At 37.9% G+C, this 16,388-nt stretch overlaps 1 protein-coding gene across 3 annotated transcripts in view; it reads left to right on the top strand.

The window, feature by feature from the left end:
- TXNDC16 (thioredoxin domain containing 16) overlaps positions 1-16,388 on the top strand; it is a 136,692-nt gene that overhangs the window by 98,831 nt on the left and 21,473 nt on the right. For all 3 annotated transcript variants that reach the window (XM_042943245.1, XM_042943246.1, XM_042943244.1), the window contains 2 exons: positions 3,226-3,386; positions 15,039-15,229. In XM_042943245.1, the coding sequence (XP_042799179.1) occupies positions 3,226-3,386; positions 15,039-15,229 (352 nt within the window). The remainder of the gene's footprint in view (positions 1-3,225; positions 3,387-15,038; positions 15,230-16,388) is intronic.

Here is a 16,388-nt window from a genome sequence, read left to right as displayed (position 1 = left end):
CTGTTCCCTCCCCCATTCAAGTTACAGGTTGTAATTAGTCAAATCATTAATATTTTCATGATGTAGTTTTCCAAATTATTAAAGTAACATTTTTGTCTTCAATGACATATTAAATGAATATTTATTTAGCCATAAACATAGTGTAATATTTTTGGAATTATTATAAGCCTTTACCTTTTTTTTCTCCCAGACAATACAGAAAACTATGAAAGAAGAAAATTGAAATCAACTGTAACCTCTTTAACCAAATTTAAAATTGGGGGAAATATTTTCCCAAACTTAAAAAAAAACCCATGTGTATATATGTGATTGTCTTTTTATCTTAAGAGATATTTCCATCAAGAAATGAAGACACACACATAATGTTTTTTTAGTATCTACATAATATTCTGTTGTACTAAAAAACCACAATTTGTTTAATTTCCTGTTGTTGAATATTTGTCTTTAGTTTTGTTTTACTCAGGGACCAACCTTGAGGATAATCTTTGGGTGTTTCCATGATTACATAATCATGGTAAATTCACAGAATTTGAATTGCTAGTCCAGAGGGCGTGTATATGTTTAAGGCTGCTAATACTTATTCCTATTTTGTACAAGAGGAAATCTGAACATTTTACTCTTTCATCTTTGCGTAATATATAAAAATTGGTATCTATTTTTTTTTGTTAAGATTATATGCTTTATGGCTGAGAAAGTTTGGGCAAACTTAACAACTATCAGAATCTGTTTATTTTTAAGGCACATGTGATAAGCATTGTGGCAGTATTTCAGTTTACAATGTTTTGGTTTGCAGCATTCAACTAAAAACTGAACAGCTATAATAAAAATTGTTTTGCTTTTAGTTTATGACCTTTCCATAAATTCTAAAACCCTCAAGTGGTTGTTACATTTCTTAAAGCTTCTCTGTGTTGGGAGATTTAAATGAGAGTACGTAGCAGCCAGCCAGCTGCAAGCTCATCTCCTGGCCTGCACTGAAGTACTAGAAACACTTTGGTTTCTTCATCTGGATAGGGAAGAGGACTGGATGACCAGACAGTAAACATTTTTTATATGGCATGATGAACCTGATGACAAATTAGGCCAGGGAAATATGCCCAAATCTGAAAAACATGATAATTAACTACATGAGCAATGATCTATCCAAGGCTGTCATATTTAAACATCCTTCTGAACAAATAGTTCTAGCACTTTTCTCAGATACATTGAGTTCCTTTTTTATGGTTTTATTATGCATAAGTTAGAGCCTCTTGTATACTCAAATAGCCAAAGGACACCTTCCAGTTACCATGTTTGATGACCTTTCCTGTAAGTAGCAACCAAAACCATTGACAATGCTTTTCCTTCTCAAAATTCTCTATTCTTCTGGCTTTTGCAATTCCAGATACCTCCTTCAACCCTCTGGCCACTCTAGAATTACATCTTCAACCCCTTTTTCTTCTTTCGCTGTTTTTTCTTTAGGAAATTTTATCCATACCCATAATTTCTACTATCATTATACCAGCTGATGATTCCAAAATTGAAGTTTCTGATCTTTTCTCCTAAACGCACAGAACTCTTGGTCTTTCTTCCCTGAAATGTGTCACCTGTGTGTCTTTTCACAAATGTGTATTCTAGTTAGTCATATTTCTAAAACAGACCTAACCATGTCACTCATTTGATTCCAGATCTTCTCAGTATTCCTGGGAGTTAGAAAACCTACCAAGACATTTTACCATCTGGTCTTATGGCCACATTTGCCTCTTGCATGCCTAAGTCTGGCATGCTTCACTCCTACTGTTACCAGATGGCATGTATCCCTTCACACCTCTCTGCCTGTCCCCACAATGCTCCCTATATCTGGAATCCTGGCTCTGGCACATACCTTCTTCTGTCAAGATCTTGGTTTTTGCCCAAGACCAGATCAAATATCACTTCTGAAATCATCCATGAGCTTCCCTACTTTGTTTTCTTGGCTTAATTTTATTGTCATACGTTAATTCTTTCTTGGATCATAGCAGTTTGTGTACCGGTCTCCTCCTCTAAAGTATGAGCTCTTTGAGAGCAGGGAAAGTAAAGTATCTTGGTTCTTTTTGATTCAGTATCCAGCATCACATCTTGAGCTTTGTAGTTCAGGTGGCTCTATCTCCCTTAATGTTTCAAATCTGTTCAGAGTGAGGAGATCTGCTAGCCTGATGAGATGTGTCAATTTTATGGAGGGGATGGAACTCATATAGAAGATGAGAGATGATGAAACATGATAGTTAATATAAGAAGACAACATAGGGAAATTTGGAGAAGAGAGGATCTAAGATCTAAGATAGGAAAGAGGAACGTATAAGAAGAGGATTTTGAGTGTGTAAGAGAAAGAATTAGAAGAAAAATGAGAATTGACAGAGGAAAGTGGCTCTGAGAACTAAATAAGGAAAACTACATACCAGAGCCTGGTATTTAGCTTAAACCAAAAAAAAAAAAAAAAGAAAGAAAGAAAAGAAAAGAAATGAGACTGATATTTTTATTTGTTTAAACATATTTTTTATAATATTAATTACACTAAAATCTATAATATTGAAACAAAATAAGATTTTTAAGGAATCATAGATGTTGAAAGATATCTTTAAATATCAGCATTTCTTTTTTCAAAAATTTTATGTTAGATACAATAAGAGTTTTGTTTGTCATATGTCACATGTTGGCTAATCTGGTCCAGATTTTAGCATAAGAAGTTATTAGAAGTGTTACATCCTTGTAAAATAGGGAGTTTAAGTTATTTTGAAATTAGTACTTTTTTTTTTTTAAATAATTCATTAAGATAAAGTGGGCTTAAATAAAAAGCTCTTGAGGGGTGCCTGGGTGACTCAGTCGGTTAAGCGTCCGACTTTGGCTCAGGTTATGATCTGGTGGTTTGTGGGTTTGAGCCCTGCATCAGGCTCTGTGCCGACAGCTCAGAGCCTGGAGACTGCTTCAGATTCTGTGTGTGTGTGTGTGTGTGTCTCTCTCTCTCTGCTCCTATCCCGCTTTCTCCCTCCCTTTCTCTCTGTCAGTCTCTCCCAAAGATAAACATTTTTAAAAATTGTAAAAAAATGAAAAGCTCTTGATAGTCACAGGTTTAGTCAGTAAAGCAAAATCTCCACTTAAAATATGTTTTAATTACATTTTATAGACTAAACTTGCATGATTGATCTGAACATTATTTTCTATTTTCTGCCTCATCATTTTCCATGTTTTTTTTCTTTTTTTTTTTAATAGCCAGAAATAACTGTGGAAAACCTTCCCATTTATTTAAGACTTCAGAAACCATTACTTATTTTATTCAGTGATGGCAGCATAAATCCTCAGTATACAAAAACAATATTGACGCTGGTAAAAGAGAAACACTTGGATTCACTTACCCCTTGCTGGTTAAATCTGTAAGTATATTATTATCAGGATATTTTAGTAACTAAAAGATGACCTTGTTTTAGATTGAATTCTTTTCTACGATGAATTTTATTTTGTTGACTGGTATTTTTTTTTTCAGATCCATTGAGGTGTAATTGACAAAATTTTAGGATATTTAAAGTGTACATTGTGGTGATTTGATACATGTATACATTTTGAAAGGATTCCTCCATCTAAGTAACATATTCATTACATCAAACATTTAAAAATGTATATATATGCCCTACAAGGGATCCTAAGGGGCATCCTGTGAGACAAAGTACCAGAGACATCGCTACAAGCATAAAACATACAGACATCACAATGACTCTAAACCCATATCTTTCTATAATAACACTGAATGTAAATGGACTAAATACGCCAACCAAAAGACATAGGGTATCAGAATGGATAAAAAAACAAGACCCATCTATTTGCTGTCTACAGGAGACTCACTTTAGACCTGAGGACACCTTCAGATTGAAAGTGAGGGGATGGAGAACTATCGATCATGCTACTGGAAGTCAAAAGAAAGCTGGAGTAGCCATACTTATATCAGACAAACTAGACTTTAAATTAAAGGCTATAACAAGAGATGAAGAAGGGCATTATATAATAATTACAGGGTCTATCCATCAGGAAGAGCTAACAATTATAAATGTCTATGCGCCGAATACGGGAGCCCCCAAATATATAAAACAATTACTCACAAACATAAGCAACCTTATTGACAAGAATGTGGTAATTGCAGGGGACTTTAAAAATGTGTGTGTGTGTGTATATATATATATATATATATATATATATATATATATATATATATATTTAATTTTCGGGGGGAGGGGGACTAAGATTTAAGTTCTGTTGTCTTAGCAAATTTCAACTATATAGTATTACCAACTGTAGTCACCATTTATACATGAGATCATCAGACCTTATTCATCTTGTAGCTGAGAGTTTGTTCCTTTTCCCATCCTCTTCCTATTTCTCCCAACCCCCAGTGCCCAGCAACCACTTTTCTTCTGTTTCTGTGAGTTTGACTATTTTAGACTTTTCACGTAGAAGTATTTGTCTTTCTATGTCTGCCTTATTTCACTTGGTGGAATGCCCTGAGTCCATCCATGTTGTAGCAAATGGCAGGATTTTCTTCTTTTTAATGGCTGAATAATATTCCATATTTATCCATTCATTTGTTGACACTTAGGTTGTTTCTGTATCTTGGCTGTTGCAAATAATACTGCAATAAGCATGGGAATGCATGTATTTCTTCACTGTCTTGTTTTTATATCCTTTAGCTACATACCCAGAAGTAGAATTGCTAGGTCATATGGTAGTTCTATTTTCAATTTTTTGAGGAACCTCCTCTGTTTTCAACAGTGGTTGCACTAATATACATTCCTACCACCAGTTCTTGAAGGTTCCCTTTTGTTCACATCCTCAACAATACTTGTTATCGTTTGTCTTTTTGATACCAGCCATATTAACAGGTTTGAGGTGATATCTCATTGTGGTTTTGGTTTGAATTTCCTTAATATTACTCATCTTGAACATCTTTTCATGTACCTTTTGGCCATCTTTATGTCTTCTTTGTAAAAATGTCTATTCAGTTCCTCTGCCCATTTTTAATTGGATTATTGGTATTTTTTGCTGTTATGTGAGTTCTTCCCTCATTTAGATATTCACCCCTTACCACATATGTGATTTGCAAATATTTTCTCTCGTTCCAAAGTTTACCTTTTTAGTTGATGGTTTCCTTTGTCTATAGAAGATTTTGAGAACGAGCGTGTGGGGGAAAGAGAGAGAGAGAGAGAGAGAGAGTGAGAGAGTGAGTCTTAAGCAGGCTCCATGCTCAGCACAAAGCCTGACTTGGCACTCAATCCCTTGACCCTGGGATCATGACCTGAGCCCAAATCAGGTGTCAGAAGCTCAATCGACTGAGCCATCCAGGTACCCATATGCAGAAGCTTTTTAATTGGATGTAGTCCCACTTATTTATTTTACTTTTGTTGCCTTTGCTTTCATGTCATGCAGATTTTGAGACATAGTAATTTTTCTCATTTTTAAAGTAATTTGGGTCCCTGCATGTCTCAACGGGCTAAGTGTCTGGCTTTGGTTCAAGTCATGATCTCATGGTTTGTGAGACTGAGCCTGGCATCGAGCTCTGTGCTGACACTGTGGAGTCTACTTGGAATTCTCTCTCTCTCTGCCCCTATCTCATTTGTGCGCTCTCTCTCTAAAAATAAACAAACTTAAAAAAAAATTAATTGATGTCCATTGAGGAAAATTTGGCAAATACAGAAAAATAAACATTGTGATACTTTGGCATTTTTCTTCCTTTCTTTTTTCTATGTTTTTATTTATTTTGAGAGGGAAAGAGTGTGAGTGTACATTTAATGTCTGTCAACACAGTTCACATATTTACACACTATCCATTGTTCAAATGCATTAGATGAAAAGTTCATTTTTAATTTATTTGAAAAATTAGAAGAATGAGGCAGTGTACATTTTTTTCTATGAAGAGTTCACTGACAGTCTACTGCTTAAGACAAATTTCCCCCAGGGTAATTATCTTTGTAGGTATCTCAACAGTAAAACACTATTTTCCATAATGTGGAATGTGATGTTTCAGGAAAGCTGGGCATCTTAAAAAAATTTTTTTTTAAATTTTTTTGTTTGAGAGAGAGAGAAACAGAGTGCCTCGGGAGAGGGGCAGAGAGGGAGACAGAAAAACTGAAGCAGTTTCCAGGCTCTGAGCTGTCAGCACAGTATCTGATGTGGGGCTTAAACTCATGGACCGTGAGATCATGACCTGAGCTCAAGTCAGACACTCAACCAACTGAGCCACCCAGGCGCCCCTAAAAAAAATGTTTTTAATATGAAATTCATTTTTAAATTGGTTTCCATACAACACCCAGTGCTCATCCCAACAGGTGCCCTCCTCAATGCCCATCACCCTCTTTCCCTTCCCTCCCACCACCTGTCAGCCCTCAGTTTATTCTGTTTTTAAGAGTCTCTTATGGTTTGGCTCCCTCCCTAACTTTTTTTTTTCCCATTCCCATCCTCCATGATCTTTTAAGTTTCTCAGGATCCACATAAGAGTGAAAACATATAGTATCTGTCTTTCTCTGTATGACTTATTTCACTTAGCAAAACACTCTCCAGTTCCATCCACGTTGCTACAGAAGGCCATATTTCATTCTTTCTCATTGCCATGTAGTACTCCATTGTATATATAAACCATAATTTCTTTATCCATTCATTAGTTGATGGATATTTAGGTTCTTTCCATAATTTGGCTATTGTTGAGAGTGCTGCTATAAACATTGGGGTACAAGTGCCCCTGTACATCAGCACTCCTGTATCCCTTGGATAAATACCTACTAGTGCAATTGCTGGGTCATAGGGTAGATCTATTTTTAATTTTTTGAGAAAACTCCACACTGTTTTCCAGAGCAGCTGCACCAGTTTGCATTCCTACCAACAGTGCAAGAGGTCCCCGTTTCTCCACATCCTCTCCAGCATCTTTAGTCTCCTGATTTGTTCATTTTGGCCACTCTGACTGGCGTGAGGTGGTATCTCCATGTGGTTTTGATTTGTATTTCCCTGATGAGGAGTGATGTTGAGCATCTATTCTTGTGCCTGTTGGCCATCTGGATGTCTTCTTTAGAGAAGTGTCTATTCATGTCTTCTGCCCCTTCACTGGATTATTTGTTTTTCAGGTGTGGAGTTTGGTGAGTTCTTTATAGATTTTGGATACTAGCCTTTATCTGATGTGTCATTTGCAAATATCTTTTCCCATTCTGTCCATTGCCTTTTAGTTTTGGTGATTGTTTCCTTTGCAATGCAGAAACTTTTTATCTTGATGAGGTCCCTATAGTTCATTTTTGCTTTTACTTCTCTTGCCTTTGGGGATGTGTCAAGTAAGATATTGCTGCAGCTGAGGTCAGAGAGGTTCCTTCCTGCTTTCTCCTCTAGGGTTTTGATGGTTTCCTGTCTCACATTCATGTCCTTCCTCCATTTTGAGTTTATTTTTGTGAATGGTGTAAGAAAGTGGACTAGTTTCATTCTTCTTCATGTTGCTGTCCAGTTCTCCCAGCACCACTTGTTACAGAACTGTCTTTTCTATTGGATATTCTTTCCTGCTTTGTCAAAGATTAGTTGGCTACACTTTTGTGGGTCCAATTCTGGGTTCTCTATTCTATTCCATTGGTCTATGTGTCTGTTTTTGTGCTAATACCATGCTGTCTTGATGATGACAGCTTTGTAGTAGAGGCTAAAGTCTGGGATTGTGATGCCTCCTGCTTTGGTCTTCTTCTTCAATATTATTTTGGCTATTTGGGGTCTTTTGTGGTTCCATACAAATTTTAGGATTGCTTGTTCTAGCTTCAAGAAGAATGCTGGTGCAATTTTGATTCGGATTGCATTGAATGTGTAGATTGCTTTGTGTAGATTGTATTGACATTTTAACAATACTTATTCTTCCAATCCATGAGCATGGAATGTTTTTCCACTTCTTTGTGTCTTCTTCAATTTCTTTCATAAGCTTTCTATAGTTTTCAGCATACTGATTTTTACATCTTTGGTTAGGTTTATTCCTAGGTATTTTATGATTCTTGGTGAAATTGTGAATGGGATCAGTTTCTTTATTTGTCTTTCTGTTGCTTCATTATTAGTGTATAAGAATGCAACTGATTTCTGTACATTGATTTTGTATCCTGCAACTTTGCTGAATTCATGTATCAGTTCTAGCAGACTTTTGGTGGAGTCTATTGGGTTTTCCATGTATAATATCATGTCATCTGCAACAAGTGAAAGCTTAACTTCATCTTTGCAAATTTTGATGCCTTTGATTTCCTTTTGTTGTCTGATCACTGATGCTAGAACTTCCAACACTATGTTAAACAACAGTGGTGAGAGTGGACATCCCTGTCGTGTTCCTGATCTCAAGGGAAAGCTCTCAGTTTTTCCCCATTGAGGCTGATGTTAGCTGTGGGCTTTTCATAAATGGCTTTTATGATGTTTAAGTATGTTTCTTCTATCCCGACTTTCTCAAGTGTTTGTTTTTTTTTTTTTTTTTAAATCTTTATTTATTTTTGAGAGAGACAGAGACAGAATGTGAGTGGGTTAGGGGCAGAGAGAGAGGGAGACACAGAAGCAGAAGCAGGCTCCAGGCTCTGGGCTGTCAGCACAGAGCCCGACGCAGGGCTCGAACTCATGAGCTGTGAGATCATGACCTGAGACGAAGTCGGACGCTCAACCGATTGAGCCACCCAGGTGCCCCTCAAGTGTTTTTATTAAGAAAGGATGCTGAATTTTGTCAAATGCTTTTTCTGCATCGATAGACAGGATCATATGGTTCTTTTCTTTTATTAATGTGATGTATCACATTGATTGATTTGCATATGTTGAACCACCCTGCAGCCTGGGAATGAATCCCCCTTGATCATGGTGAATAATTCTTTTTATATGCTGTTGAATTCGATTTGCTAGTATCTTGTTGAGAATTTTTGCATCCATATTCATCAGGGTTATTGGCCTGTAGTTCTCCTTTTTTGCTGGGTCTCTGTCTGGTTTGGGAATCAAAGTAATGCTGGCTACATAGAATGAGTCTGGAAGTTTTCCTTCCCTTTCTATTTTTTGGAATAGCTTAAGAAGGATAGGTATTATCTCTGCTTTAAATGTCTGGTAGAATTCGCCTGGGTAGCCATCTGGTCCTGGACTCTTATTTGTTGGGAGATTTTGATAACTGATTGAATTTCTTTGCTGGTTATGGGTCTGTTCAAGTTTTCTATTTCTTTCTGTTTGAGGTTTGGAAGTGTGTGGCTGTTTAGGAATTTTTCCATTTCTTCCAGGTTGTCCAGCTTGTTGGCATATAATTTTTCATAATATTCCCTGATAATTGCTGTATTTCTGAGGGATTCGTTGTAATAATTCCATTTTCATTCATGATTTTATCTCTTTGGGTCATCTCCCTTTTCTTTTTGAGAAGCCTGGCTAGAGGTTTATCAATTTTGTTTATTTTTTCAAAAAACCAACTCTTGGTTTCATTGATCTGCTCTACAGTTTTTTTTTTTTTAGATTCTATATTGTTTATTTCTGCTCTGATCTTTATTATTTCTTTTCTTCTGCTGGGTTTGGTGTGTCCTTGCTATACTGCTTCTATTTCCTTTATTTTTTTTATTTTTTTCCAATATGTGAAATTTATTGTCAAATTGGTTTCCATACAACACCCAATGCTCATCCCAAAAGGTGCCCTCCTCAATACCCATCACCCACCCTCCCCTCCCTCCCACCCCCATCAATCCTCAGTTTGTTCTCAGGTTTTAAGAGTCTCTTATGCTTTGGCTCTCTCCCACTCTAACCTCTTTTTTTTTCTTCCCCATGGATTTCTGTTAAGTTTCTCAGGATCCACATAAAAGTGAAAACATATGGTATCTGTCTTTCTCTGTATGGCTTATTTCACTTAGCATCACACTCTCCAGTTCCATCCACGTTGCTACAAAGGGCCATATTTCGTTCTTTCTCATTGCCATGTAGTACTCCATTGTGTATATAAACCACAATTTCCTTATCCATTCATCAGTTGATGGACATTTAGGCTCTTTCCATAATTTGGCTATTGTTGAGAGTGCTGCTATAAACATTGGGGTACAAGTGTCCCTATGCATCAGTACTCCTGTATCCCTTGGGTAAATTCCTAGCAGTGCTACTGCTTGGTCATATGGTAGGTCTATTTTTAGTTTTCTGAGGAACCTCCACACTGTTTTCCAGAGTGGCTGCACCAATTTGCATTCCCACCAACAGTGCAAGAGGGTTCCCATTTCTCCACATCCTCTCCAGCATCTATAGTCTCCTGATTTGTTCATTTTGGCCACTCTGACTGGCGTGAGGTGATATCTGAGTGTGGTTTGATTTGTATTTCCCTGATGAGGAGCGACATTGAGCATCTTTTCATGTGCCTGTTGGCCATCCACATGTCTTCTTTAGAGAAGTGTCTATTCATGATTTCTGCCCATTTCTTCACTGGGTTATTTGTTTTTCAGGTGTGGAGTTTGGTGAGCTCTTTATAGATTTTGGATACTAGCCCTTTGTCTGATATGTCATTTGCAAATATCTTTTCCCATTCCGTTGGTTGCCTTTTAGTTTTGTTGATTGTTTCTTTTGCTGTGCAGAAGCTTTTTATCTTCATGAGGTCCCAATAGTTCATTTTTGCTTTTAATTCCCTTGCCTTTGGGGATGTGTCAAGTAAGAAATTGCTACGACTGAGGTCAGAGAGGTCTTTTTCTGCTTTCTCCTGTAGGGTTTTGATGGTTCCCTGTCTCACATCCAGGTCTTTTATCCATTTTGAGTTTATTTTTGTGAATGGTGTGAGAAAGTGGTCTAGTTTCAATCTTCTGCATGTTGCTGTCCAGTTCTCCAATATTCATCAGGGATATTGGCCTGTAGTTCTCTTTTTTTACTGGGTATCTGTCTGGTTTAGGAATCAAAGTAATACTGGCTTCATAGAATGAATCTGGAAGTTTTCCTTCCCTTTCTATTTCTTGGAATAGCTTGAGAAGGATAGGTATTATCTCTGCTTTAAACGTCTGGTAGAACTCCCCTGGGAAGCCATCTGGTCCTGGACTCTTATTTGTTGGGAGATTTTTGATAACCGATTCAATTTCTTTGCTGGCTATGGGTCTGTTCAAGCTTTCTATTTCCTCCTGATTGAGTTTTGGAAGAGTGTGGGTGTTTAGGAATTTGTCCATTTCTTCCAGGTTGTCCAGTTTGTTGGCATATAATTTTTCATAGTATTTCCTGATAATTGTTTGTATCTCTGAGGGATTGGTTGTAATAATTTCATTTTCATTCATGATTTTATCTATTTGGGTCATTTCCCTTTTCTTTTTGAGAAGCCTGGCTAGAGGTTTGTCAATTTTATTTTTTCAAAAAACCAACTCTTGGTTTCGTTGATCTGCTCTACAGTTTTTTTAGATTCTATATTGTTTATTTCTGCTCTGATCTCTATTATTTCTCTTCTTTTGCTGGGTTTGGGGTGTCTTTGCTGTTCTGCTTCTGTTTCCTTTATGTGTGCTGTTAGATTTTGTATTTGGGATTTTTCTTGTTTCTTGAGATAGGCCTGGATTGCAATGTATTTTCCTCTCAGGACTGCCTTCGTTGCATCCCAAAGCGTTTGGATTGTTGTATTTTCATTTTCATTTGTTTCCATATATTGTTTAATTTCTTCTCTAATTGCCTGGTGGACCCATTCATTCTTTAGTAGTGTGTTCTTTAACCTCCAAGCTTTTGGAGGTTTTTCAGACTTTTTTCCTGTGGCTGATTTCAAGTTTCATGGCATTGTGGCCTGAACGTGTGCATGGTATGATCTCAATTCTTGTATACTTATGAAGGGCTGTTTTGTGACCCAGTATGTGATCTATCTTGGAGACTGTTCCATGTGCACTCGAGAAGAAAGTATATTCTATTGCTTTGGGATGCAGAGTTCTAAATACATCTGTCAAGTCCATCTGATCCAATGTATTATTCAGGGCCCTTGTTTCTTTATTGATCCTGTGTCTAGATGATCTGTCTATAGTTGTAAGTGGGGTATTAAAATCCCCTGCAGTTACCACATTCTTATCAGTAAGGTTGTTTACATTTGTGATGAATTGTTTTATATATTTGGGGTCTCCCATATTTGGCACATAGACATTTATAATTGTTAGCTCTTCCTGATGGATAGACCCTGTGATCATTATATAATGCCCTTCTTCATCTCTTGTTACAGCCTTTAATTTAAAATCTAGTTTGTCTGATATAAGTATGGCTACTCCAGCTTTCTTTTGACTTCAGTAGCATGATCGATAGTTCTCCATCCCCTCACTTTCAATCTGAAGGTGTCCTCAGGTCTAAAGTGAGTCTCTTGTAGACAGCAAATAGATGGGTCTTGTTTTTTCATCCATTCTGATACCTGTGTCTTTTGGTTGGAGCATTGAGTCCACTTACATTCAGTGTTATTATTGAAAGATATGGATTTAGAGTCATTGTGGTGTCTGTAGGTTTCATGCTTGTAGTGATGTCTCTGATACTTTGTGGTCCTTGTAACATTTCACTCACAGAGTCCCCCTTAGGATCTCTTGTAGGGCTGGTTTAGTGGTGATGAATTCCTTCAGTTTTTGTTTGTTTGGGAAGACCTTTATCTCTCCTTCTCTTCTGAATGACAGACTTGCTGGATAAAGGATTCTCAGCTGCATATTTTTTTCTGTTCATCACATTGAAGATTTCCTGCCATTCCTTTCTGGCCTGCCAAGTTTCAGTAGGTAGGGCTGCCACTAGTCTTATAGGTCTTCCTTTATAAGTTAGATAGAGCCTGTTTACCCTTAGCTGCTTTCAGAATTTTCTCTTTATCCTTGTATTTTACCAGTTTCACTGATATGTAGTGCAGAAGATCGATTCAAGTTACATCTGAAGGGAGTTCTCTGTGACTTTTGGATTTCAGTGCCTTTTTCCTTCCCCAGATCAGGGAAGTTCTCAGCTATGATTTGTTCAAGTATACCTTCATCCTCTTTCTCTCTTCTTGTGGAATTCCTATGATACAGATATTGTTCTGTTTGATTGCATTACTTAGTTCTCTAATTCTCCCCTCATACTCCTGGATTTTTTTTAATCTCTCTTTCTCTCAGCTTCCTCTTTTAGCATAATTTTATCTTCTAATTCACCTATTCTCTCCTCTGCCTCTTCAGTTCGTGTTATGGCCACCTCCATTTATTTTGCACCTCATTTATAACATTTTTTAATATCTCATGACTATTTCTTAGTCCCTTGATATCTGTAGCAATAGATCTCTGCTGTCCTCTATGTTTTTTCCAACCCAGTGATTAATTTTATGACTATTATTCTAAATTCTTGTTCTATTATATTGCTTAAATCAGTTTTGATCAATTCGTTAGCTGTTGCTACTTCCTAGAGTTTCTTTTGAGGATAATTCTTCCGTTTCGTCATTTTGGGTAGTCCATGTAGTAGCTCCAAACTGCGGGGCACTTCCCCTGTGCTGTAGGGAGTAACTTGTGTTGGTTGGCAGGGCCACAGTCAGACCTGATGTCTGCCCCCAGCCCACCACTGGGGCCACAGTCAGACTGGTATGAACCTTATCTTCCCCTCTCCCAGGGTCAGGACTCACTGCGGAGTGGTGTGGCCCCTGCCTGGGCTACTTGCACACTGCCAGGCTTGTGGTGCTGCTTCGATGGGATCTGGCCAAGGGCATATTAGCTGGGGTGGATCCACAAGGTGCACAGGGGCAGGAGGGGCAGGCTTACCTAGCTTTGCAATGGGTGGTCCCCTGCAGGAGGAGCCCTGCAGCTCCGGGAGGGAGGCAGACCCGTCAGAGGGATGGATGCACAGAAGCACAGCGTTGGGTGTTTGCGTGGTGCAAGCAAGTTCGGTGACGGGAACTGGTTCCCTTTGGAATTTCGGCTGGGGGATGGGAGAGGGAAATGGTGTTTGCCTCTGCCTTTGTTCCCTGCCCAGCTGAGCTCTGTCTTCCAGGGCTCAACAACTCTCTCTCCCAGCATCCTCTTGCCCTCCCTGCTCTTGGAGAGCAAAGCTGTTGACTATTAACATTCCAGAAATTAAGTCCCTCTGGCTATCAGAACTCACGCAGTCCAGCCCCTCTACTTTTGTGAGCCGGACTTTGGGAGCTCTGCCTTGCCGCACGGGGTCCCCCTCCGGTGCCCTGACTCCTTCCTACCAGTCCTTGTAGCATGCACCGCCTCTCCACCCTTCCTACCTTCTTCCATGGGCCTCTTGTCTACGCTTGGCTCCAGAGAGTCTGTTCTGCTAGTCTGGCAGTTTTCTGGCTTATTTAGGCAGATGTGGGTTGGAATCTAAGCGATCAGCAGGATGAGGTGAGCCCAGCCTCCTCCTACGCCACCATCTTCCATGCTTCAGCCCCTAAAAAAATTGTTTAATGTTTATTTATTTTTGAGAGAGAGATAAAGACAGAGTGCAAGCGGGGGAGGGGCAGAGAGCAAGGGAGACATAGAATCTGAAGCAGGCTCCAGGTTCTGAGCTATCAGCACAGAGCCCGACACGGCACTCCAACCCATGAACTGCGAGATCAGGACCTGAGCTGAAGCTGGACACTTACCTGACTGAGCCTCCCAGGTGCCCCAGGAAAGCTGGGTATCTTAAAAGTTATGGTTTCCATGTTTGTTCATAATTTTAAAAAGTATTTTTAATTTTAAATTAACCCCTTTCTCTTTTTATCTGAGGAAAAACAATTTTATTTGTAGTATTTATTATAAGTATCTTATTTTATAGTTAGTAACCATTTAATTTTTGAGTTGACATGTGATCAGACACTTAGCTCAACTTTGGGAGGAACCTACTGATTATATCAAACCTAAATTGACAAATCTTTGAACTATGACTGGCTTTCATGAAAATATCACTGTCTTTTTTTTCTCCTGAGAGAAACACAGTGCCCATTTCTTTAAGAATCTGACTACTAATAACATAATTATAGACCTCTTAGTTTTTAGGGCATCTTTTTATAAACTTAATGATGTGATACTATATTTAAAGTTTAATGTTATACAAACTATTATTTTCATAATTTTATTATAGAAAGAAATACTAACATATTCATTTGCTCCCTTTTGTAGAAAGAATACTCCTGCGGGAAGAGGAATCCTACAGACATACTTTAATGCTCTGCCTCCCCTTCCTCTTATTGTTGTGGTGAATCTGCATTCAGGTGGCCAGGTATTTGCATTTCCTTCAGAACAGGCAATCACTGAACAAAACCTTTTACTGTGGCTTAAGAAGTTAGAAGCAGGACTTGAGAGTCCTATCAGTAAGTTTTCTGTTTTAATACACAAAGTTCTATATTTTCATAGATTTTTAAACTTATATTATAACTAATGAATGCTAAAATTAATTGAATTGTAATGTTTATAAGTATCCTAAATATTAATATGTTGATAGAACTATCCATGGGACAGTCTTTTTGGGGGTATTTATTACTCCCATAAATTACTACCATTAAGTTTAATGATAGTAACTAACATTTATTAAATGCTTAGTGATTCACATGTGTTATCTCATGAATTCTCCTAAGAGTCATAGGAAGTATTGTTACTCTAGAAGAGTAAGATAACTAGTTTAAAGTCACATAATTAACCAGTAAATGAGGAAACTTAGATTCCAACCAGCATCTCCTTTAGTCCAGAGCCAGAATTTGGAACCACAAGAAAATAGATCTGGGTTGAGAATTTACTTATTTATTTTTATTTTTATTTAATTTATTTTTTTATTTTACATCCAAGTTAGGTAGCATACAGTGCAACAATGATTTCAGGAGTAGATTCCTTAATGCTTCTTACCCATTTAGCCCATCTCCCCTCCCACAACCCCTCCAGTAACCCTCTGTTTGTTCCCCATATTTATAAGTCTCATGTTTTGTTCTCCTCCCTGTTTTTATATTATTTTTGCTTTCCTTCCCTTATGTTCATCTGTTTTGTATCTTAAAGTCCTCATATGAGTGAAGTCATATGATATTTGTCTTTCTCTAATTTAGCTTAGCATAATACCCTCTAGTTCCATCCATGTAGTTGCAAATGGCAAGGTTTCATTCTTTTTGATTGCTGAGTAATACTCCATTGTGTGTACACACACACACACACACACACACACACACACACACACACACACACCATCTTCTGTATCCATTCATCCATAGATGGACCTTTGGGCTCTTTCCATACTTTGGCTATTGTTGATAGTGCTGCTATAAACACTGGGGTACAAGTGCCCCTGTGCATCAGCACTCCTGTATCCCTTGGATAAATACCTAGTAGTGCAATTGCTGGGTCGTAGGATAGTTCTGTTTTTAGCTTTTTGAAGAGCCTCCATACTGTTTTCTAGAATGGCTGCACCAGTTTGCATTCCCACCAGCAGTGCAAAAGAGATCCTTTTTCTCTGCATCCTCACCAACATCTGTTGTTGCATCAGTT

Source organism: Panthera leo, chromosome B3 (assembly GCF_018350215.1).
Source record: "Panthera leo isolate Ple1 chromosome B3, P.leo_Ple1_pat1.1, whole genome shotgun sequence".
Lineage (NCBI taxonomy): Eukaryota > Metazoa > Chordata > Mammalia > Carnivora > Felidae > Panthera > Panthera leo.
Note: the sequence above shows the minus strand (reverse complement) of the source record. Positions and strands in the feature narration are given on the sequence as shown.